Source organism: Schistocerca nitens, chromosome 2 (assembly GCF_023898315.1).
Source record: "Schistocerca nitens isolate TAMUIC-IGC-003100 chromosome 2, iqSchNite1.1, whole genome shotgun sequence".
NCBI classification, from domain to species: Eukaryota; Metazoa; Arthropoda; class Insecta; order Orthoptera; family Acrididae; genus Schistocerca; species Schistocerca nitens.
The window spans coordinates 480483296-480509297 of NC_064615.1; the positions used below are offsets into that span (position 1 = coordinate 480483296).

Genomic DNA, 26002 nt, shown 5'->3' on the forward strand with positions numbered 1-26002 from the left:
CAGAGGGCGAACGAGTGTAGTGCAAGCTGTCTCTTTAGGGTACTTGTTGCATCTTCTAAGTGTCCTGCCAATGAAATGCAACCTTTGGCTCGCCTTCCCCACAGTATTATCTATGTGGTTTTTCCAACTGAAGTTGTTTGTAATTTTTACACCCAGGTACTTAGTTGAATTGACAGCCTTGAGAATTGTACTATTTATCGAGTAATCGAATTCCAACGGATTTCTTTTGGAACTCATGTGGATCACCTCACACTTTTTGTTATTTAGTTGTCAACTGCCACCTGCTACACCATACAGCAATCTTTTTCAATTGCCTGGATCTTGCAGGCTGAGTGGTTTCCTCTGAAACAGGACAGGCGACAGCATCTGGCTCAGCGACAGTATCAGCCACGGACAGCTCCTGAAACTTGTTTGCCAGACAAACTGGGGAGGCTTTATGTGCAGCCGCCTGGGAAGTCTTTCGCCGCCTGCTTCGCTCTGGGGGGGGACCTCCCATTCCACCACAGGTGAGGGGTCAGCCTCAGTGCGAGCAGTAACTGGGTTGGCCACCAGTGAGGACTGATCAGAGGACTCTAATGTGCTGGACGTCCTTTGGATCCACACGGCCGGCCCACAACAGTGGTGCCCATCCACTGCAGCCTCAAGCTGGGTAACCGAAGCCATCACAGCCTGAAGCTGAGAGCAAAGTATCACCAACTCAGCTCGCATCTGCACACAACAATTGCAGTCCCTGTCCGTACTAAAGACCGTGGACAACTAAACTATGCAGATAAACAGACTATTGGCACATGCTATGCAACTCTACTGTAGACCCTGACAAAAACGCACGAACTGTGTCTAGTAATACGCAGATATTCAAAAACCTAACTACCGAAGCACTCGGGTGAAACTAAATAATTTGCCCCTGATTAGGAACTTGTAATATGTCACAAAATTGGTTTACTTTCTGATGCAAACGAAAATGCGAGAACTGTGGCCATTAGATATTAAATTTACATGCAGAAATTCAAGAAATTAAACTATTAAAGCACACAGATGATATAATAAAATTCGCTACTGGTTAGAAACTCGTAAATGCCACAAAAGCGGCTACTTCCCTGTTACTGCGTCTGTCTCAGTCAGCTGCTACTGCCTGAATTGATTAGTTTGTTAAGTATTAGATAGAGGTGGTGAATGCTTCCAACATATAGCCAGTGCTCTTCCTGCTTTGTGCCTTGGGAAGATCAAGAAAGGAGTGTTTAATGAGCCCTAGATTCGGGCACTGTACTTGATAAACAATTTATCACTAAGATAAACATTGAGAAAAGAGCTGTGCAGGTGTCATTTGTGGCTGGTAATGGACAACATTCTCGGTAATAAAGAAGTTGCTAATTATGAAAATGTTGTCATCATTTCGTGTCCTGGGATGTAGTATGACTGTCAAACTCCATATCCCATACAGAACAAAATCTCTCTGAAGTAATTCACAAACGGAAGAGCTTGAAACAAAAATTTCTGCCTAAATAGAATGTTTTAGTTAGTTATAAGTCACTTTTATCTAACTGCAACCTTCTTCATGGTGGTTTGTGTTTCAGTTTAGGTTGTGTTTCTATTCATTCAATTTGTAGTGTCCAGTGAAGTTCAAGAGACTAAAATCAAATAGTTATACATAATGATTTAATGATAAAAAAAATGAAATATTGACATTTAGTGATTACAAAAAAAATCTAGAGTTGTAGAAAACAAGTAGGTAAGAACAACTGCTGATAGCAATGCAACAAAAATGTTGGTGACCAGCATTGAAATTGGCCAATCAGGCCGTTGCATGTGCAAATTCAAGTGGTCAGTCAGAGACAGTGTCTCCAAATGTGTTCATCATTTGGTTTCCTAAAACTCAACAAGAGAGTGATAAAAAAATTGAACACGGGACGATAGTAAGGAACAAACCTAAGCCAAAGGCTGAGCAGTCTTGTGTGGTATCATCTATGCTACGAGAACAACTGATAGTAATTGTATCTGGCAAACCGCTTGAATTTGTGTGCACAGTGGCCTGATTGGCTAACTTCAATGCTATAAAAAATTTAAGTAGCCTAACTCTGAAACAGTGCAACATGTCGAATTTTTTTCTTAACAATTATTTCTCAGCATGACCTTCACACCAACACTCTTACAAGCTTTTCATACTGTTTCTGACCACCCCAATACATTAATTTTATACAATTACAACACCATTTCTAATAATTGCGATTTTTCCATCCCTGTGATGTGGAAACTATGAGTCCTAGATTAAAAAAAAATAAATAAATAGGATTTTTTGTAAGGAATTTAATGTATTGTAATTTTGTATTGGGAAAAATTTTTGCCAGATGCCACGGTTTACGAGATATTCAAGAAAAACCTAAAAAAGTGGCCTTTACATGCCCTCTCCCCAACCCTCACCCCCATGCTCACAACTCACCAGCCAAGATTTTTACATGTTGTCCATAACACTCTCCACTACCACTGTACCAACGTTTGCAACTACACAAACATTTTCCCCCAGGCAACGGTTTTTAGTCTTAGTTGTCAGGGATAGTATTCAGTGTAGTTTCTTTCTTTTCATTTGCTTCTATGATGAAATGAATTGTATATGTGCTTTTACTGTTTCAATTAGTGTATACTAACTTACTCTTAAAAACAAACACGTGAAGTAGCTTAGCAGCAGAACTTAGACTGCATCCTGTGAGTACTTAGGTTAGTGGTACATTGTTTATGGTATGGACAAAAATTTATTATAGATGGATATGGTGTGGACCAGTTAGGTACGGATGCAGGGGGAATTGCCTACTGTCCATAAACAGCTGGAAGCAGTGCTGGCCACAGTCGATAGGTTTCACACTGTAGTCCTGAGCGTGATGGCATTGGGGCACCTGAGAAGAATACTGTGGCGTGTCTGGAGGCTATAGTGCTGCCTGTGATCGCTGATGTTGCGGTGTCTTCTGATTTGCACATTCCAGCCCGTCAACTCTTACTGTACTTGAAGGTGATTGGAGAACAGTGGCAGCATCCCAAATTGTTGGGTGGGAGGTGTTGGCCACACAGCTGTCTCCTTGTGCCTTAGAAACAGGTTTGAGGTATTGCCCACTGCTGAAAGTACACCTGAGCTGCCACGAGGTGTCTTGTGTATTGTTACTGTGTGTGATCTTTCTGAAAGGTCCAAACAAGTGCAAAGGGTGGGACTGCTTGTCCTTGGATGCTCTAATGTTAGGCGAGTGAAGGAGCCCCTTAGGGAAGTAACATGCAGGTCAGGGAAGGAGGTCAGTGTCCGCTCAATTTGCTGGGTGGTCAGACCTAAGATGTGGAGGAGGCACAGCTGGCGGCAGGTGAGTGCACTGGGTGCACACACAGCTGAAAATATCAGCTCACATCGGCAGCTGCTTGGGTTCAGAGACCATCCTTGGTACCTGCTCTGGCTGCTCTGTTGAAGGCAGTTACCCTTGCTCACAAGGCAGAAGCATTGTTCCCAGAACAACTCATGGTCCTCTGTTTTGGAGCCAAATGAAAGCCATAAATCAGAGGCTCAGATGATTCTGTAATGATCCTGGATGTGGATTTCTTGATCTTTGCTATCAGGTGGATAATTGTAGGTCCGTCCTTAATAGTTCCGGCATGCACTACATACAGGAAGCTACAACTAAGATAGAGGCAGTCTTATCGTGTGCACAGTAGATTTTTAGGGTAGAGAAATCCTTAAGATAACATACATTCTGGTTTCAGAAGGGAAGACTATAACCCCCTTAATTGAAGAGGGTAGCATTTATCACTGCAGATTGGAAAAACATAATGTTTATACAATATTAATTTATTGCAGGAGTGTCTTTAGGAAGGTCCCAGAACTTGTCTCACTTATAAATGGTAACAATGCCTCCTAGCAGTAGGGACAGAAACCTGTCTGAAACTGGGTGTAAATAGCAATGAAATTCTAAATTCAAGCCAGAAACATCCTCCAGACTGTAGCTAAGCCATATCTCCAAAATATCCTTTCTCCCAGGAGTACTAGTCTTTTACATTATGCAGTGAAATCTCTGTGGAATTTTGGAGGTAGGAGATGGGATACTGGCAAAACTAAAACTGTGAAGACCTGTCATGTGTCACACTTGGTTAGCTCAGCAGGTAGAGCACTTGCCTGTGAATGGCAAAAGTTCCTGTTTGGTGTCCTGGTCTGGCACACAGTTTTAATGTGCAGGGAAGTTTCAAATCAAACATGGTCATCAGATGTTTTTATGGGCCGGGTGTCACAGGTGCAGTAGTGACTGTACTTTGGAATGGAAATTCGGAGAATACTTCATGTAAATTTCTTGGCCATATTATAGTATTAGGTAGAGATTGCAACTTACCAGCTACAGATTGGAAGGCTCAAGTGACTGAGGTGGATGGTTGTTGTTGTTGTTGTTGTTGTTGTTGTGGTCTTCAGTCCTGAGACTGGTTTGATGCAGCTCTCCATGCTACTCTATCGTGTGCAAGCTTCTTCATCTCCCAGTATCTACTGCAGCCTACATCCTTCTGAATCTGCTTAGTGTATTCATCTCTTGGTCTCCCTCTATGATTTTTACCTTCCACGCTGCCCTCCAATACTAAATTGGTGATACCTTGATGCCTCAGAACATGTCCTACCAACTGATCCCTTCTTCTAGTCAAGTTGCGCCACAAACTCCTCTTCTCCCCAATTCTATTCATTACCTCATCATTAGTTATGTGATCTACCCATCTAATCTTCAGCATTCTTCTGTAGCACCACATTTCGAAAGCTTGTATTTTCTTCTTGTCTAAACTATTTATTGTCCATGTTTCATTTCCATACATGGCTACGCTCCATACAAATACTTTCAGAAACGACTTCCTAACACTTAAATCAATACTCGATGTTAACAAATTTCTCTTCTTCAGAAACGCTTTCCTTGCCATTGCCAGTCTACATTTTATATCCTCTCTACTTCGACCATCATCAGTTATTTTGCTCCCCAAATAGCAAAACTCCTTTACTACTTTAAGTGTCTCATTTCCTAATCTTATTCCCTCAGCATCACCCGACTTAATTCGACTACATTCCATTATACTCGTTTTGCTTTTGTTGATGTTCATCTTATACCCTCCTTTCAAGACACTGTCCATTCCGTTTAACTGCTCTTCCAAGTCCTTTGTTGTGTCTGACAGAATTACAATGTCATCGGTGAACCTCAAAGTTTTTATTTCTTCTCCATGGATTTTAATACCTACTCCGAACTTTTCTTTTGTTTCCTTTACTGCTTGCTCAATATACAGATTGAATAGCATTGGGGAGAGGCTGCAACCGTGTCTCACTCCCTTCCCAACCACTGCTTCCCTTTCATGTCCCTCGACTCTTATAACTGCCATCTGGTTTCTGTACAAATTGTAAATAGCCTTTTGCTCCCTGTATTTTACCCCTGCCACCTTCAGAATTTGAAAGAGAGTATTCCAGTCAACATTGTCAAAAGCTTTCTCCAAGTCTACAAATGCTAGAAATGTAGGTTTGCGTCTCCTTAATCTTTCTTCTAAGATAAGTCGTAGGGTCAGTATTGCCTCACGTGTTCCAACATTTCTACGGAATCCAAACTGATCTTCCCCGATGTCGGCTTCTACCAGTTTTTCCATTCGTCTGTAAGGAATTCGCATTAGTATTTTGCAGCTGTGACTTATTAAACTGATAGTTCGGTAATTTTCACATCTGTCAACACCTGCTTTCTTTGGGATTGGAATTATTATATTCTTCTTGAAGTCTGAGGGTATTTCGCCTGACTCATAGATCTTGCCCACCAGATGGTAGAGTTTTGTCAGGACTGGCTCTCCCAAGGCTGTCAGTAGTTTTAAAGGAATGTTGTCTACTCCCAGGACCTTGTTTCTACTTAGGTCTTTCAGTGCTCTGTCAAACTCTTCACGCATTATCATATCTCCCATTTCATCTTCATCTACCTCCTCTTCCATTTCCATAATATTGTCCTCAAGAACATTGCCCCTGTATAGGCCCTCTATATACTCCTTCCACCTTTCTGCTTTCCCTTCTTTGCTTAGAACTGGGTTTCCATCTGAGCTCTTGATATTCATGCAAGTGGTTCTCTTTTCTCCAAAGGTCTCTTTAATTTTCCTGTAGGCAGTATCTATCTTACCCCTCATGAGATAAGCCTCTACATCCTTACATTTGTCCTCTAGCCATCCCTGCTTAGCCATTTTGCTCTTCCTGTTGATCTCATTTTTGAGATGTTTGTATTCATTTTTGCCTGCTTCACTTACTGCATTTTTGTATTTTCTCCTTTCATCAATTAAATTCAGTATTTCTTCTGTTACCCAAGGATTTCTACTAGCCCTCGTCTTTTTACCTACTTGATCCTCTGCTGCCTTCACTATTTCATTCCTCAAAGCTACCCATTCTTCTTCTACTGTATTTCTTTCCCCCATTCCTGACAATTGTTCGCTTGTGCTCTCCCTGAAACTCTGTACAACCTCTGGTTCTTTCAGTTTATCCAGGTCCCATCTCCTTAGATTCCCACCTTTTTGCAGTTTCTTCAGTTTTAATCTACAGTTCATAACCAATAGATTGTGGTCAGAGTCCACATCTGCCCCTGGAAATGTCTTACAATTTAAAACCTGGTTCCTAAATCTCTGTCTTACCATTATATAATCTACCTGAAACCTTTTAGTATCTCCAGGGTTCCGCCATGTATACAACCTTCTTTTATGATTCTTGAACCAAGTGTTAGCTATGGTTAAATTATGCTCTATGCAAAATTCTACCAGGTGGCTTCCTCTTTCATTTCTTAGCCCCAATCCATATTCACCTACTACGTTTCCTTCTCTTTCTTTTCCTACTCTCGAATTCCAGTCACCCATGACTATTAAATTTTCGTCTCCCTTCACTACCTGAATAATTTCTTTTATCTCATCATACATTTCATCAATTTCTTCATCATCTGCAGAGCTAGTTGGCATATAAACTTGTACTACCGTAGTAGGTTTGGGCTTCGTGTCTATCTTGGCCACAATAATGCGTTCACTATGCTGTTTGTAGTAGCTTACCCACACTCCTATTTTTTATTCATTATTAAACCTACTCCTGCATTACCCCTATTTGATTTTGTATTTATAACCCTGTATTCGCCTGACCAAAAGTCTTGTTCGTCCTGCCACCGAACTTCACTAATTCCCACATATTCAACTTTAACCTATCCATTTCCCTTTTTAAATTTTCTAACCATCTGCCCGATTAAGGGATCTGACATTCCACGCTCCGACCCGTAGAATGCCAGTTTTCTTTCTCCTGATAACGACATCCTCTTGAGTAGTCCCCACCTGGAGATCCGAATGGGGGACTATTTTACCTCCGGAATATTTTACCCAAGAGGACGCCATCATCATTTAATCATACAGTAAAGTTGCATGCCCTCGGGAAAAATTACGGCTATAGTTTCCCCTTGCTTTCAGCCATTCACAGTACCACAACAGCAAGGCCGTTTTGGTTAGTGTGGATGGTAGGGACTGGGAATCATGAAATTGTTCCAAATGCCTTAATCAACAATTACCTTGAGCAGCTAATCAGGTCATAAGGCCATCATTGAATATGACTGTAAATGGGAATATGAGAAAGATAGAAAGATATTCTTGCTTAACAAGAAGGTCGAGAAACAGATTTCAGATTACCTGAGTGGTCGAAATGAGAAGTTCGATTCCAGCACGGACAGTGTTGAGCATGAGTTAGCAAAGTTCTAGTACAATACTCTTGAGACAGGTATGTGCCAAGCAAAGTTGGGAGGGTCAGGAATGACCTACTGTGCTAATGACATTGAAACAGAGTATGATAGAGAAAGCAAAAATAATAGACATCATTTTCTAAAATTGTTTTAGTGAGGACGGTTGCACTTTAATACCTCCTTTAAATCTTCGCATGATCATCAAAATGATAGATATCAATTAAGTGAGTGAGGGATAGAAAGAAGGAAGATTTGAGTTGATAGCATGGTTATTAGAGATGGGGCACAAACTGGGATTATGAGAAGTTTGTGAAGCAAATTGGTTGTGCCCTTTTCAAAGGAACCATCCTGGTATTTGCCTGAAGTGATACAAGGAAATCATGAATAATCTAAATCTGCGTAGCTGGACGGGTATTCAAACTGCTGTCCTCCCAAACGTGAGCCCAGTGTGCTAACCACTGTGCCATCCTGCTCATTATGGGATAGAAAAGCAACTGAAAGCACTCAACAGAGAAAAATTTGCTGTACCTGATGGAATGCCATTATGATTTACATAGAGTATGCAAAAGAACTTGGACCTCTTCTAATAGCAGTATTCTGTAGGTCGCTGGGGAAGCGAAGCACTCCAATACCTGGGAAGAGGTACTACACATTTCAGTTTTCAAGGAGAGTCACATATCTATAGGCCTTTATCTCAGGTGTCTGCCTGCTTTAGAATTTTGGAACATGTTTTATGCTCACATGTTATAAGATTTCTGGAGACTAAAAATCTCCTTTGTAGGAGTCAACATGAGTTCAAAAAACAATGACTGTATGGAAACCAGCTCACTCTGTTCATCCAAAAATCCCAGAAAGCAGTGGATACTAGCACTGACTTCTGGAAGACATCCGGTACAGTTCCCCTCTTCCAACTAATGAAAAAAATTTAGTGTATGGAACATTAGACCAGCTCTGTCATTGGACTGAAGAGTTTTTAGCTAACAGAACACAGCACAACATTCTCAGTGGAGATAAATCTTCAGATATAAAAGTAACTTCAGACATACCAGAAGGGAGTGCTGTTGAGAGTTATCTCATATCGGGCATTGACAAGCTACTTATGAAATCCCATACAAATGTAAGCAAACGCCTCTCTTTCACAGAATGAAAACAGTTTAAGTGTACGATGTAATACCAATGTCCCATGATTTACTTCATGCCACATGGACAATTGCTCACGCTGTCTTTCAAAAGAACAGACAGTTACATTCATTTCAACCCAACACTGTGCTATACAAAATATTCACCATAAGGTGATCGTAATATCACAATGGTTTCTATAGGAAATCAAACTATGCAATTTACTTCTCTGACAGTTGTCTGTATGCTACAGACAACTGTTAGGGTTAAATCTGGAACAGGGTCACTGATAACTAGGAAGATTTTCATGCAATGCATCTGTTTTGCATAGTCTATGGAAAGATAGATTTAGGTATCCAATGATAGACAAGAAAAGAGGCAACATATTTAAAGCTCCATGGTAGAAACCATTTGATGTGCTACACAATTATTCATGGTACATTGGACCATGAAAGGTTACCTTAAACTGCCACAGCTATGGTTTCATTGTCTTTTTGTACTTTTTTGGAATGAAGTTTGTGTCGATATGTTGATCTGCAGAGGAAGGCACAATTCTGGGTTAGGTTGAAACACGTTAGTTTAGTTACGAATTGGGGAAGCAACAGGTGGGATGTCATGATAAGGAGCTCAGCTACAGTTAATAGTGTAGTGAAAAAGAATAATAATAATAATAATAATAATAGTATTGGCTGCAGTTACTGAACTGTTTGAACAGTGATTTCAGCTGAGTATTATGAGCCACAAAATTACTCTTATCACAAGGCATGTATCTTGTTAGTTACAATATTACGAACGAATAGTCACTACTCACCATATAGTAGAGATGCTGAGTCGCAGATAGCCATAACAAAAAGACTGTCAGAAAATGGGCTGAAACGAATCATTTTACACTCACATTACAAATTACATTGTTAATATGGCTACATGCCAAACATGTATAAGTTTATTTTATTTTGTGGTTTTAAATATACATCTGAGAGTTAATAATTCCTGTTTACCACCTTTAATCATAGTAGAAATTCTTCTGTGGAATAGGAGTTGTCGAGAACAAACGTTTTTAGTTTGGTTTCAAATTTTACTTTGCTCTCTGTCAGACATTTTACATCACTGGATAAATGATCAAAACTTTTGGTGCAGCATTGTGCACCCCTTTTTGTGCTAAAGACAGCCTTGTAAACTTTTGTGATTATGGCTCTTTTTTCCTGGGTACATCAATCATTCCGTAGTTGTATTCATGTTATGATTTTTCACAATTACTTCAATTTATTGCCACAAAATATTCCATCTTTCTGCTGCTTTCACTTTGGCTTCTTGCAATTAACTGCTCATAACACATCTGTCACTTCTCAGGCTAAGCAAGGCCAACAGTCTGTAAAAGATATAAGTAATTGCAAAGCTCCTAATGTAGGCTCATGCTACTATTAGCAGTGTTCGTGCTGTTGTTGTCATCATTCTTATCATCATCATCATCATCATCATCCTCTCATCTTAACTGTGATGTCTAATATGTGATAAAAATTATTGTAAACTTGATGGTAACAACGTATTGAATTCCACTGGGAGGAAGCATCTCTGTCATTGGTTCTTGGGTGAACAACTAGATGGGATGTTGATGAACAGTCTGTTGTCAGAAGATTTTTACCAATATCTCTCAAACAAATTCTGCTTGGTCATACAGTGCAATATACATACACCAGTTTGCAGTACGGGCAATGAATCAGCTGTGCATAGATTGTATATTTATTAACAGCCATGGGTCTGATACACTGGTAAATTTAAGCATGAAATTTGATCTTCCTTTGGGGAAGGTTATAAAGGTAAGGAGGGCCACAGAATAAGAGGGGCATACCTGTTATGAGGATGAGAGGGGACAAAGATCTCCTCTCATCTTCACAGTGGGTGGGGTGAATGTTGGAACCAGGCCTCTCCCCCTTACACTGCTTCCCTCATATAGAGTATCTAGTCATGTAACTGACAGCCCATGCAGTCAAGTGGGTGGCCATGTTGCACCACAGTCCTTTCTGGAGGAGGAATAATATGTGTGAGAGTATACAATATATATACTTTGAGAATTGCAAGTGTGTTTTTGGGATGGTTCACCTGGCACATTTGCTTGCAACAGCTTCCAGTCGTTCAACTGAAGACAAAGCAGCTTTCTACCATGCAAGAGTTTCAACCAGTTTATCCAGGCCTGGAAACAGCATTCACAGTAGGGCTGCACTCAAGATGAATGACTGTATATCCCAAAGTTATACTAAATCTGGAGGGTCATGCACAAACACTGGCAGTTTGAGTTGAAAGTCTATGACAATCCCAAATAAAACTGAAAGTTTACAGTGCAAGAATTTTTGAACCCAGTATATATTCTGTTGGGGAATGTTCAACAGAAACAGAAATAGCATTTTATAAGTCCCAAAAGAGTATAATAAAATCACTAATATTCTCTACATTCATAACTGTTTCATCAACTCGCTGTATAGTTGAGGCATTGAGTCATTGATAGGCACATGAAAAAGACTGAGAATATTATTACCTTTTGGATGAAACCTTTGTCATAGCCAATAGAATATAGACACACATGTATACACCTGCTCTTCTAAACTGTGCCGGCATTTTCTATTAGTGCTTGGAGCTCTGGTACTTTCCCAACACAGCTACGATAATTTACAACTGTTATACCAATGGTTCCTGTATTTGCGTTCTTCCTGTGTTCAGCCTGCACCCTTTGTGACTGAAGCCCTTCTTGTGTTTTCCCAAGACCCTCTAACCTAAAAAACCGCCCAGTCCACGCCACACAGCCCCTGCTACCCGTGTAGCCGCCTCATGCATAAAGTGGACACCTGATCTATTCATCGGAACCCGAAACTCAACCACCCTTTGACGCAAGTCGAGGAATCTGCAGCCTACACAGTCGCAGAACCGTCTGAGCCTCTGATTCAGACCCTCCACTCAAAATAGCATTTTTTAAGTCCCAAAAGAGTATAATAAAATCACTAACATTCTCTACATTCATAACTGTTTCATCAACTCGCTGTATAGTTGAGGCATTGAGTCATTGATAGGCACATGAAAAAGACTGAGAATATTATTAGCTTTTGGATGAAACCTTTGTCATAGCTAATAGAATATAGACACATGTATACACCTGCTCTTCTAAACTGTGCCGGCACTGCACATCACCTGAGGCGAAGGGCTGTGTCAGATGGTGTGGATGAGGTGAGAAAGCAGGTGGGGACTGGCAGGGTGGGTTGAGAAGGAGTGGATCATGGCTGAGGGGGAGAAGCAAAAGGTGCATGGGAATTGTGCACTCCACACAGTGATGTGGATTGGAGGGAGAGGGACAACAGGGAAAGAGAGAGACTGTGGAGATGAGGGTGTAAGTCCAAGATGAGTGAGTTTAATGTCATGGGGCTGAGGATGAGAAAGGTGTGAGGAAATATCTAGAAGAGATTGAGACAAGGAGGATTATGGGACTGAAGTGTGTGTTGCAGGGACAATTCAAGCTGGTGTTGGAGGGAAGGATCTAGATGGCTTGGACTGTGAAGCAGCCATTGAAATCAAGCATGTTATACTCAGCAGTGTGTTGTGTTACTGAGTGGTGAACTTTGCTGTTGGTCACAGTTTGGCGGTGGCCATTGATTTGGAACAACAGAAATGCACATATAAAATGCTGTAAAGGAGCTACAGCCAAGCTGGTGCATGATATGACTGCTTTCATAGGTTCCTGTGACAGGACTGGAGTAGCATGTGCTGAGGGGGGGGGGGGGGGGGGTCATTGGGCAGGTTTTGCACTGAGGTTTTTTTTGCAGAGGATATGATCCATGTGGCAAAGGGTTGAGAGCAGGTGCCATCTGATATCTAGCAATATTCTCTGTGGTGTTTATTTTCCTGTCAGTGCCTCAGCTGTATGGTGAACTATTACCTTTAGTCCCTCTGACATTTATATTCCACCAATGATTTCCATTACCATATTTAAATGATTTATCAGATAGTCAGCAGAAGTATCAGACTGCTGACAGTCCTGCTATCTACATTGTCACTGAGTAATCATAAGGAAATTCTGAACAGTAGGGAATGGCATATCTTTAAATTTGGATAATGCTAGACGATACCCATTACAAAGAGAAAGAAAGAGAGTGGCACCACAAAAATTCAACAGAAATTGACAAAGCCAAAGAACAAAAAAAGAATGGCACAGTATTCCTTAAAATGTATATATATTTTTTTAATCATACAGAAAGTATGAAGTATCTGATGACTTGGGGTTACATGATTATCAATCTTTTAAATTTATCTTACAAAGTATATGAAAAATAATAAATTGAACCCCGGAAAATATTATTGAAGCTATTTTGATTAAGGAACAAATAGGGATGTGTAAAGCCCATCCCTGTAGTGACATTGTTTTTCCAATGAAAAAGGTGACTCAAAAAAAGACAGGAAGTCTTTCTTGGATGTGGGAAAAGCAGTTAAGCATGTTGGTACGATGAAGTTGTGGGAGATAATATAGAAAAGAAGCTATTAAAGATACTTGATCCAAATGATTACCAAATTGATTACCACCTTAATAATTATAACAGAATCAACAGAGACACTGGAAGCAGTTTTCATCAGAGATAGACATAAACCACAAAGCTGGGCAGAGGTGTGCTATCTCTCATTTGCTGTTTAGGGCCTACATAAATGCTTAATAAGACCTGGTGACATGACAATGTTCCTTTGGGATCCGAATTAGAAAACCAACTATATGTGAACACAAAACCTTGAGGAGAAAATGTGTGGATAGGCTGAGAAGAAGGTGGTGAGACCAAAATCGGCTTATTTTAGCTGAAACGTGGAAAATCTGGAGAGAGAGGGGTGGGGGGGTGGGGGTGGGGGGTGTAATGTCATGTGGAAGTTGTAATAAAAGTGATGAAGTGATGAAGAGAGTGAACAGTGTGCTGTGGAAGACTGCCACCTTTATTTTAAATTTTGGTTAACTTGTCCCTTTCTGACCTCATCAGAGTCAGAATTATTTGGTAATTTCATTGCTATTTTATGTACATATGCACCCAACACTTTGAGCTGTTACAAATACAATAGATGTTATAACTGTGTAGGCTTTTGCGGCCAGAGTCAGTTCACATACAAGTTTCCTGAGTATTGTACGGCTTCTTCAAGTAAAAACCTATACTGGAGAAACCAACATTTCAGCCATGGCTACAGGGGCAGACACAGAAGAAGGCCACTAAAATCAAGTCCGGAACATTGGTTTCTCCAGTACTGCTTTGTAACATTATGAATGCGGTACGGTACTCAGAGAACATTTGTGTCACCAGAGATATTGTCATGCAGCATTAGTGTGCTAAAGCAATGCAACAAATGGGAAATGCACAAAAGATTCTCACAGAACAGGAACACTTTCCATGGTGATTGTTCATGTGACCACTCAGTTTGGAGGAGAAACTGTACAATGTTTTCAGGAGAGAAAAAAATTGACAAAATTAAAGTAATCAATATAATTTTGTATCTAAATGTGTAAAAAGGTTATAAAGACCTACCAACCTCCTGTTTTCTCTACAGAAAACTGTATAAAAAGTTAGTGCAACCATATCAACATTCATACAAATATGGATTAACCCATTAGCACCGTGCAGTACCTTCTGACATCGCTTGTTACACTTTTTAAAAAACTTTGTTTCTTTGACATCAGTGAAACGAGAAGTTATCAGCACTTGCTTCCATTTCACAAGACTGTGAAAATCACTACAATGCAACAATTTTTTACAATACATTCAAAAGTTGTGACATATGCAGTGTTGGAATTTGTCATTTTCTGGACGAGGAAGAAAAATAGAGTATAATTTTGAGTTAGTACATTGTACACAATAACATATGAAATATGATTTTGTTTTTTAGTGTGGTTAGCTATATATACACAAATATATATTCTTTGAAAATTATTGCGTGTTGTGAAATAAATTACTTTGAGTTGGGCCATTTGTGCATATAGCAACACTAGGTGCTTTTACTCACTAAAAGGACAAAATTTCCCTTTTTTGTTTTGGAAGAGTTTCTTGCTTGCTGAGGTGCTGGAAATTCTTTATAATAATGATATTGAAGGTGTTGTGTTTGTTGAGCTGCCAGATCCAAATGAAGATTCAGGAAATGAAGATTTTGGTGGGCAAGTAGGCATAGCACTGGTTTGTTGTGAATTGTCTATTTACTGATACTGACCACTTTATGATTTGTTATTTTATTCCATATTGTTATAGATTAGTAGAAAACCTGTCTCCTGTCAGTTACGAGGTAATGTTGAAATAAGGTTGCCAAATAACGAAAGAATCGGTGTTGATTATGAGGACCATGACCCGCCAGCACAGTCAATGAATGCTGCACAGGATCCAATTGTACCTGAACCAGCTGCACAACATCCAAGTGTACCAAAGCTGAAGTAATATCTACCTTATTATTGGGCAATACTGTGGACTGGTTTTCTGATAGAGATACATATGGGTGGTGCTGGGAGAAAGGCACTGACTTTGGCATTCAGAATTCTTCTATGTTTACAAAACCTGACTACCAGAGGTATGAAAACATTTCGATTATTGATATATTTGAACTTTTTATTGACCAGGATTTTATTGATCATTTGGTGAAAGAAATAAAGTGTCATGCATTATTTCTCAATTGTCAGTCTGATCCAAAAATTACAGCAGCAAGATACAGGGTTTCGTCTCTATTTTGTATGTTAGTGGCTATAGGAGGATATAAGATGAACATCAACAAAAGCAAAACAAGGATAATGGAATGTAGTCGAATTAAATCAAGTGATGCTGAGGGAATTAGATTAGGAAAAATAGACGCTTAAAGTAGTAAAGGAATTTTGCTATTTGGGGAGCAAAATAACTGATGATGGTCAAAGTAGACAGGATATAAAATGTAGACTGGCAATGCCAAGGAAAGTGTTTCTGAAGAAGATAAATTTGTTAACATTGAGTATAGATTTAAGTGTCAGGAAGTCATTTCTGAAAGTATTTGTGTGGAATGTAGCCATGTATGGAAGTAAAATGTGGATGATAAATAGTTTAGACATGAATAGAATAGAGGCTTTCGAAATGTGGTGCTACAGAAGAATGCTGAAGATTAGATGGGTAGATCACATAACTAATGAGGAGGTATTGAATAGAGTAGGGAAGAAGAGAAATTTGTGGCACAACTTGACTAGTCGAAGGGATCGGATGGTAGGACATATTCTGAGGCATCAAAGGATCACCAGTGTAGTGTTGGAGGGCAGCGTGGAGGGTAAAAATCATAGAGGGAGACCAAGAGATGAAGACAATAAACAGATTCAGAAGAATGTAGGTTGCAGTAGGTACTGGGAGATGATGAAGCTTGCTCAGGATAGAGTAGCATGGAGAGCTGCATCAAACCAGTCTCAGGACCGAAGACCACAACAACAGTTACCTTCTAAAAGGATCTAATGGGACTCAGAAGATGACATGAAAAGCTTGGATGTGTCTCACTCTGTGAGAAGAGAGAGATTTCTACAAATATGTAGGTGTCTGCACTGTGCAGGTAACAGTAAGATGGATGAAAATGACAAGGCACGGAAAATCCATCTAGTTATGGGGATGTTGAAGGAGCACCTGTCATAAATAGTAACTGATGAATTTGTGGTGAAGTACTTCGGTTGCCACATATGCAAACAATTCATCCATGGTAAGCCCATTGGATATGGCTATAGGATTTGGAGCCTCAACATCAAAGATGGATATTTGGTAAATTGTGGACTGTATCAGTGAAAAGGTCCTAAAGTAAATGCAGTCTGAGCAGTTTTTTGCCAAGTCGACAGATTCCTTACTTGTTTTATTAGATGAAATTCCTGAAGTGAACAGAAAACTTTGCTACATCTTCTACATGGACAATCAATTTTCTGGCGCATCTCTGTTTTCATTTCTCAAGTACTGTGGATACTCTGCCATCAGCACAATCACAGAAAACAGACTTCCAAAAGAATGTCCACTGGAAAACAAAAAATCATTTTCCAAGAAAGATCGCTGACATTTTGATACAGCAATAGAGAAGAATGCAAGGTTATTGTATGTGCAGTGGCTGGACAATGCAGTTGTCACAATGATCTCATCTTCATGTGATGCTCAAGAAGTTGACCAAGTTAGGAGATTTTTGCAACCAAAAAAGTGAAATATAATGATTCCCAGACCAAAATTGGTAGCCAAATATAATACATGCATGGGAGGTGCTGATTAGATGGATAAGAATCTAGTGTGCAACCTTATTGGAATGAGAAACAATAAATGGTACTGGTCTATCTTTGCATGGATGTTAGCTGTCACCATACAGAAAAGTTGAATTTTGTGTAATAAAGGAAGAAACCAAAGTATTTCTCAGCTGGAATTCAAGGGCGATGTAGCAGCAGCGTACTTGCAGAAATGCCAAGCTTTACCCAAAGCAGCTGGAAGATCTGCATCAAGGGCATTTTCTGATAGTCATATATCAGATTCAATTAGATTTGTTAGAACCGAGCACCTCGTGCAACAGAGAAAAGGAAAGAAGAAGAAGAGGTGTGCTCACAAGAACTATAAATGCATTGTGGAATAATGTGTTCCAAGTGTAATGTGAGTTTGTGTATAGATTGTCTTATTCTGTTTCGTGTACAGTAATGCTAGGTTGAAGTATCTGATTCTTTTAGCCGTGTATTGTTACGATTTGTATTGTGTTATAAAATATCAATTGTATGATCAAAAGTTTATAATAAATTTACACAGAAGTTGTATGTGTAATAAGAACTTTTAGTGTTGAAGCTGCAATTCATATAAATTTAGGTAGTAAAAGCAGCTACCATTGCCATATGGTAACATCGAATATCTCGCTAAAAGTGGTAATGACTTTTGTAAAAACAATTATGTTGTGTAACTTATGCCCTGTAGAGACAGTAATGAATGAATAAATAAATAAAAAATCAAGTAAAAATAAATTCAGGTCCTAATGGGTTAGTGTGTATTCAACAGTGCTGATGGTTAAAAGTTTGAAGCTACCTCCAAACCAATATCAATAGAAGACATCCAAAGCAGGGCCAGAGGCACAATGTGATACAATTCTCCCAAGCAAACTGAATAACCGAAACAAACATCCTGAAAAATAAAAAAGTGCCCTTGAAAATATAAGATAGGAGAATGCAAGTATACATTATGATGCTGAATCAGCCATGCAAATAGAAACATACTTATGACTTGGAAACACCTCCTACATTTCAAATGTTATTTCAGAATTAATATCAAAGAAGAAAGATAAAGGAAAGAAAATTAGTTGAAATAAATGGTGCCTATACTGGAATGAGGTGTGAATTGTCTAAGAACACATATGGGTTAACTAGAGCTTCTGGCATAAGATAGGCTTCTGTGTCTGCTTAAACAAGACACTCATTTTAAACCATCTGATAACCGTTTCTTTAATTTTATTCATATTTCGGATGTTGTTGGCAAACCTGTCTGTAAGGACACATACCATTCTGTACCTGTTACCCTAACCACTCTTCTCTAAGTTATGTCTTTTCAAGTATTCACACCACTGAAATTAACTGTTTGTTCCCTGTATTCTCCACTTCATTATCCTGTTGATATAACATCCTTAAGAACCTCACCCATGAACTCCCCTACCCCTTCTTCCCCTGTGTAGATTCATCGCACTTCACATGCAGTGGGTCTTTACGAACATATGTGCCAGAAGCCAGGTAGACATTTGTCTCATCGAACATTATCTCCCTCCTTAATGCAGCAAACGTGATACACTTCAGTGTTGCAACTGGATCATCTTCACCCATTGTCCTCTCATTTTGCTCACCTGTGCTAGCTAGTACTGTTCTTTGAGAAGTTATAAAGAATTTGCACTTTAAGGATAATTTTCCCATTTGGATCCATCTTCCAGACACATCGACACCAACCACCAAGCTTCCTTAACAGATACTTTACTGCAAAATTGCTTTATTTGAATTCCAAATGAATAACAAAGACATGGTAGTACTTGTCACCAATGTTGTCCACAGAGCTGCCAATGTGCCCATTTCGAAGTTGCTTCTTAAACCTGGTAGGCACCTTATCCCATGGTGAAGTAAAAAGTGCTAGTCAGCCACCAGTGGCAGGCAGACAGCTCTATGATAATTCCATTGTGTACAATCTTCTGGCAATCTTGCAATTTTCAAAATGTCAGAGCAAACACTAGACACATGATCAGAGAGAGGAGAAAGCAGTTATGCCAGGAATTCTTGCAATCTGTTAACCATTTCAAATCATCAACAAAGAGTCTGTCAAGAGGATTAATAGGAAAGTTAAAACATGCACTGAAATAGGCACATAAGACAGTGGACCTATGCGAACCACATAAGCTGTAGTTTAAATAATAAGTAAATATTTCAATCAAATAACATGGAATGGCAGTCTGGTCCCAAAACAAAACACAAATGTGGATTAACAGGTAAGTAACTGCTGGCCATTAATGCGACTAACAACTGAATAGGTCAACTCTCACTCTTGTGTACAAGGGAATTAGAGATTGCCTTACCTGTAGCTCACAGGACAGTACCAGGGCCAGATAAGGTTCGCTAGGAGATGTTAGGCACTCAAATCCTGCATGTATGGACTACATTGTCATGATTTTCAATGGATGATGGTTTGCCATTCATTACTCTGATTCAAGGAGGGAAGCAGGCATGGCAGCTCTTCTGAAACTAGGGGAGGATTGCATCAACCCAAATAATTACAACTGTGTAGTAGCTGCCAGTGTGTAGGAGAATATTAAAATGAATTATCATCAGTCACTTGGTACAGACTCTAGAATTCAGAGAGTTTCTCAGTCATGTGTAGTGTGATTTTTCCCTTAACCTCCCCTGTCATTTCCATCACCGCTCTTCCTTCCCCTTCAGCTCTTCTGCCAGAAGAAGGAGCCACTGACTCCGAAAGCTTGTAAAAGTTAAATCCTTTTGTGTGTCTGTGTCCCCCTGCCACCACTTGCTGAGTAGATTTTTTTATCTATCCATTTACATTATATTATCAATAATTGATTTTTTGTTGTTGTTATATTAGCCAATAACATTTATTAATAGTTATGATACAAAATTGTATTCAACTTTGGTAACATTTTGATGTGTGGCACTTGACACTGTATACGTAATACAATGAGATGTAGATAACTTTGCAGTGTCTTGAAAGTCTTTGATTTAGGCACTATGACAGAAAGCACTTATGCAGACACTTGTCTTACTCTGTAAATAACAAGTGCTAAATTGGAACTGTAGTCTTCAGAATGGAACTCATGGAACTGTGCTCAGTAGAGCAGTTGCAGGGCCAGCCGTTGTGGCCGAACCATTCTAGGCGCTTCAGTCTGGAACTGCGCGACCACTACGGTCGCAGGTTTGAATCCTGCCTCGGGCATGGATGTGTGTGATGTCCTTAGGTTAGTTAGGTTTAAGTAGTTCTAAGTTCTAGGGGACTGATGGCCTCAGATGTTAAGTCCCATTATGCTCAGAGCCATTTGAGCAGTTGCAGGAAATCCTGCTATTGTTGGAATGGCTGGAATGCAGAACTGAGAGGGCATCCGCGGTGTGTTGACTTTTGTGCCTGTTGGCGAAAGGATCTCCATGCATGCCAGTACTAGGCAGAAGCAAAGCAGTCCATTGTTAACAGTGCTGTCTCTGGTGATAAGCAACACTATTGGTGGATGAATATGACATCCCGAGGGATGTGAGGTGGAACCAGAAAGATAGTCCCTGTTGGCAAGCACCATCTAGAGATGGTTGCTCTAAACAGAGAAGGCACCTGGGGTGTGGTGGCAGCCTCTCATGGTATTGTTGCATACCTCTTGAGCCATGTATACAACACTATTTATCATCAGATACCTGTGTGTCAGTTGGAATTTTATAAATTAACATTACTGTATTTCATCAGTGACTAGTGTAATTTTTTATCAGTAAGATATAAGTATTTTAATTAAGTGTACTTAAAGTCACCTCATTTTCTGACTTGTGAATGAAGAACAACTTTTGGAATTTCATCATCTGATGTAAAGAGGTTAGAGTACCAATGACAAACTGTAAAGCATTAATTTTTGTTTCATTTTTACTTCTGGGAGTGTTCACTCTGTTTATACAAAGCCTGTGTAAACAAACTCTGAAGTTATAGTAAATAAATTTTCCCTCTGCTGCAGTATCCTTTATTGAAAGTTATCTATTGCAGAATATTAATCCTCCATATGTCTTTATTCATACTAGGTGATAAGATTTTATAGCCACATGGCAGGAAAACACATTAAGGGTGTCACAAGGGGTCTTAGTGCTTTTCTTGGAACTAAATGGCTGACTAAAAATAACTATGGAAGCATTATAAGATAAATCTCATTTTACGGTAAATTTAAGAAAATCAGAGCCCTGATAGTGACATGTGTTAGTCAAACTGCGAGAGGAATTACATTTGTGCACCCATTTGATTGAATAGTTCTGTTTATCTGATGGCCCCATTTGTGAACAGACTGAGGGCTACTGGTATTCCCTCCTAAGCAGTGTAACCCCCCCTCTCCCTACCATCACCTTTAATGCTTGGTTGTAAATAGCTACACCAAGTTTTATGCAATTCAAGGCAGGTTAGTAAGTAAATATTTACATAACATAAAAGTTGGTCCGCATGCTAATGTACTGCACAAGGCATTACTCTAGTGATTCTCAATCATGTTGCAGTGTGTCACTTGTCACATTAACAAATCATTGCCAGAGGTGAAGAAAGTGACAAGTGTTAGAAAAAATCCTAGGACTGACAGGGATCAAACCCCAGATATTTTGATTTGTAGCCTGTGTCTTACCCTCTGAGCTACACAGATACTTGTGTAAATAAACAATTATTTGGTAACTATAGTGACTTTTGTAAAGGGCTTGTGTGTCCGTTTTTTGCAGACAGATTATGGTACTGGCACTGAATTCATCGTTCACTTACTTCTGCCTTTCAGTAGGTGATTATGTGATTTGTCGTGTTTACTCCAGCTTCTTATTTATTGATGAAGCTAATATTTGTATTATATTTCTTTTGCAGATGCTGCAGTGATTCAGTGCGATTACAGATTTTTAACCTGGAAAAACTTCTCCTTTTTGTTATTCATTACTTAATGCAAATATGGTACTTGTGTTCAATGGAGTTGTACAAAATGCACCTCCGCCTAACTTACATGCATTTCTACAGACTAATCCTGAGATAAGAGAACAGTCAGAGAAGTTTTTAGAGATTCCAACAAAAACTGTAGGACCACATGGACTACTCTATGTTCACCAGGGAGAGCTTGCTGTCACTGAGCCTAATGACTGTAAGTCCAGTTTTTTGCAATTTTACTGTATTCATATGAGCAGCTTCCTTTACAAATAACTAGGTTAAATGAGTTGTGAAACTGTTGTTTGATATCAGGTAACTAATGCTCTTGCTCTGTTTGTGTTGACTTGAAATACTGATGTCTTTACATATTACAGACTGTAGCAATGATTTCTGTCGGAAGATGCCCACAATCTCACCATAGCATTTACATGGAGGAAACTGTATGCATGATATCTATTTGTGAAACATGCAAATTATGTTCTATAGTTTTATTATTTTAATTGTTGTTTTTCGTGTTTTCAAGATAAATATGGAACCAATCCATCATGTTTGTAAGTTGGTGTGGAATACCTCATACAAGCCAAACTGAGGCTGTCACTTGTATGAGATTATGTTGTGTATTTCTCTGGCATGTAAGACTGTTCAGTGTTTGGCTACCTTCCTGTCGTGGAAGCAAGTATATAGAGCATGCAATGCTATACGTGCAGGTTTTGGTTAACACTTGCAATAACAGGTTTTTAATAAAAATATTGAAGTTATCTAAAAAATAAAGCAGCAGAGACTGTGAATAGATGAATATATTTTAAGGTGGACCCTTAATTCCTTAGCATTGTTTTAAGTAAGATGGGAAAACTGAACTCATGGCATTCCTTGTTTCAGCTACTTGCTTTGATGTAAGCAGTAATATTAATAACAACACTTATTCCTTGCAGCACAAGAAATATGTTTTCATGATTATAAATTTCTTAATTCAGGGCAATATCACATATGCAAAGGGAAACCTGCAGTTAGACACAATAATAGTCATTTAACTAAGTGTACTGTTGCATTCATGGTGTGTAATAGGATTCAATGCTCAGTGATAGATTTCACATTGTCTTCAGAATATGCCTTTCTTCTCATAATTAAATGTATCAGTGAAACCTATGCGCTAGTGAATGCACATGCTCCGGTGAACAATCTGTGGTGTCACTGCCAGACACCACACTTGCTAGGTGGTAGCCTTTAAATTGGCCGTGGTCCGTTAGTATACGTCAGACCTGCATGTCGCCACTATCAGTGATTGCAGACCGAGCACCACCACACGGCAGGTCTATTCTAGAGAGACTCCCTAGCACTCACCCCAGTTGTACAGCCGACTTTGCTAGTGATGGTTCACTGCCTACATACGCTCTCATTTGCAGAGACGATAGTTTAGCATAGCCTTCAGCTACGTCATTTGCTACGACCTAGCAAGGCGCCATATTCAGTAATGTGAATGAATTCTGAACAGACAATATTGTGTATCATGTACCATCAAGAGCGACACTCATCATTAATGGATTAAAGTTAAGTATCAAACTAATTACGTCCGCTTTCTGTATTCTAATTCCTTGTCATGTCCCAGACATCACGTCAGTATAGTCCTTCCCTCCTCACGCCAGCCTGCGTGAGCTAAAACTCGTGCATTTCGGCCTCCACTAGTAACACGGTGTTGGCTACTCTGCCAACCCAACACAATCAACCTGGACAAAAAAGTTGAAAAGATATGTTCACAACTTGGACACACACTCTCAGGGAACCCTCAGCTCCATCATAAGATCCTAATTTCATTGCATAAATCAAAAGAGAACAGGATTACAGACATGTCTTCGGGCTTTTCTCAGCACAGTAGAAGCCAGATTCCAATGTACAGTACCTAATAAATACATGTAGAATGGCCAGCCTTGAACTAGCAGCCACACACTGTAAGAAGCCCCCACAGAAAATGTTCACCTGAAAACCACCAATGAACTGTGGAGATGAATACCAGATTGACCGTGTAGCAATCGCTACAATCTCTAGAAAATTTTCCCTGTGAATTATGAATATACAAGTCTGTAAGGGTTATACAGAATCCAACCACCATCTCTCACAAATCAAAACCTGCTTCAGACCTAACTGGAGAAAAATATCAGAACTACATTGATCCAGAGTATTTAAATGAACATGACAGGACATTATACAATTACTGCAAACTATGATACTGTCATGGAATGCACTTCTTGAGACCATTCAAAGACCAAGAGCCAACAAGCAAATTCAGAATACTTTCACAAAAGCGTAAACATAGCTAGTGGACCACCCAGAATGTGAATGACCCTGGACATATGGAAAAATTGGAATAGTCACCCAAGTGCAGTCAAGTGCCACTAACCACTGCATTAGAAGCTGTACTGTTCATTTCTGTCTGTCAGTTAGGATAACAGTATGTAATATCTTATTGAGCTAGTACACCAACTGATGGAGCTAGTGGACCAACTGCCTTCATTCTTCCTCCTACTGGGAGACGTCAGTGCCCAAACTCCTCTGTAGGACGGCCAAACCACAACTAGAAGGGGCCAAGTAATAGAGCAATTAATTTCCTAACAGGAAATCTACCTACTTAATACTGAAGCTGCAACACGTTTCAGTATGGCCCATGGAACACACTCAGCCATAGAGTTTACTTTCTGCAACCTGAACATATCACTCTTAATCCAGTGGTCTGTCGGTGTGATCTATGCCACAGTACCCACTTTCCTATGACTCTCTCTTTCTCAAAACATCAACCAATGGAACATGCACCACATTTGTCACTTCAGAAAGCCAGTTGACAAATTTTCAGCTCCAACTTTTGAAACCAGTCAAGAGAAGGATATCGAAGGGATGATACAAGGTTCTGTTGGTATGATTATACTTGCTGCAGAAGCAACAGTAATGTATTCTTCAGGCGCTTTCTGAAGGACATCTGTGCCACTGTTGTCTGAAGAAATAGCTGCAGCAGCTATCAGAGAGCATCACAAGGCACTTTAACGCACAACTGTCAACCCTCTAAGGAACATTTAATAGTATTCAAGAGACTTCTGGTGAAGACACAGTTTTTAGTAAAAAAGAGGAAACAGGAGTGCTGGGAGCAGTATATATATCACCTATGAGAGCCCACACCCCACCATCTCAAATATGGGCTATACCTGTTGTTTTTGCGGCCACCCAATGTCCATAGTAGCTTCTGGTAACTCCCTCGTACGCTTTGCTGAAGTGTCCATATACAGTAACCACCACCCTACTTGCCTGACCCGGAAATGTTTGGTGAAGTAAAACTCCTTATTCTTCTAGGCACAAAGCTTTGAATCATACAGTGTTCCATGTAGTGAATGAGAGTTCCACAGCGTCTTAGCAGAGTGTCGAGAAAAAGACCTAGAAACCAATGAAATTCATTATCCAATGCTTGAACACCTTAACAATGACAGCATAAAGTGCATCCTCAGGTTTTTAAATTGTTTTTGTCAGGAAAGAGAGTTTTCCTCCTGATGATGGGTTGGTATTATTATTCTTATACTGAAGCCAGGAAAAGATCCTTAAATTTTGACTAATTATTAACCAATCCCTCTCATGAACAAGCTGTATAAATATTCAGAAGAATGGTCAACCAACAACTGTGTCAGTGTATGAAAGCCAGAGGACTTTATTGCAGCTTCAAAGTGCCTTTTGAGTATACCAATCTAGCACAGACCATCTGATTCGTCTGGAACCTGCATTGCGCAATGCTTTAGCGCAAAGCCGAAACCTGATCACTGTGATCTTTGACCTGCAGAAGTTGTAAAATATCACCCGGCACCATTACATTCACTCTGCACTGCATGAGTGGGGCTTCTGGGGCTGTTTAGCCTTTTTTATCCAGAATATCATATCCCTCTGACTGTCCTAGGTCCAGAAATGTTTGAACCTCAGCCACCAATATGTACAGGAACTGATGTGTCTCAGGGGTTAGTTGTGATCGTAACACTGTTTCTTCACAATCAATGGTATCAT

At 39.6% G+C, this 26002-nt stretch overlaps 1 protein-coding gene across 4 annotated transcripts in view; it reads left to right on the forward strand.

The window, feature by feature from the left end:
• The window catches only part of LOC126236408 (protein N-terminal asparagine amidohydrolase-like), a 134338-nt gene that overhangs the window by 17094 nt on the left and 91242 nt on the right, over positions 1-26002 (forward strand). For 3 of the 4 annotated variants that reach the window (XM_049945702.1, XM_049945703.1, XM_049945704.1), the window contains one exon: positions 21917-22184. In XM_049945702.1, the coding sequence (XP_049801659.1) occupies positions 21998-22184 (187 nt within the window). In that variant the 5' untranslated portion in view covers positions 21917-21997. Of the gene's footprint in view, positions 1-15387; positions 15408-21916; positions 22185-26002 lie in introns of those variants that run through there. The other variant, XM_049945705.1, reaches the window with a different exon arrangement.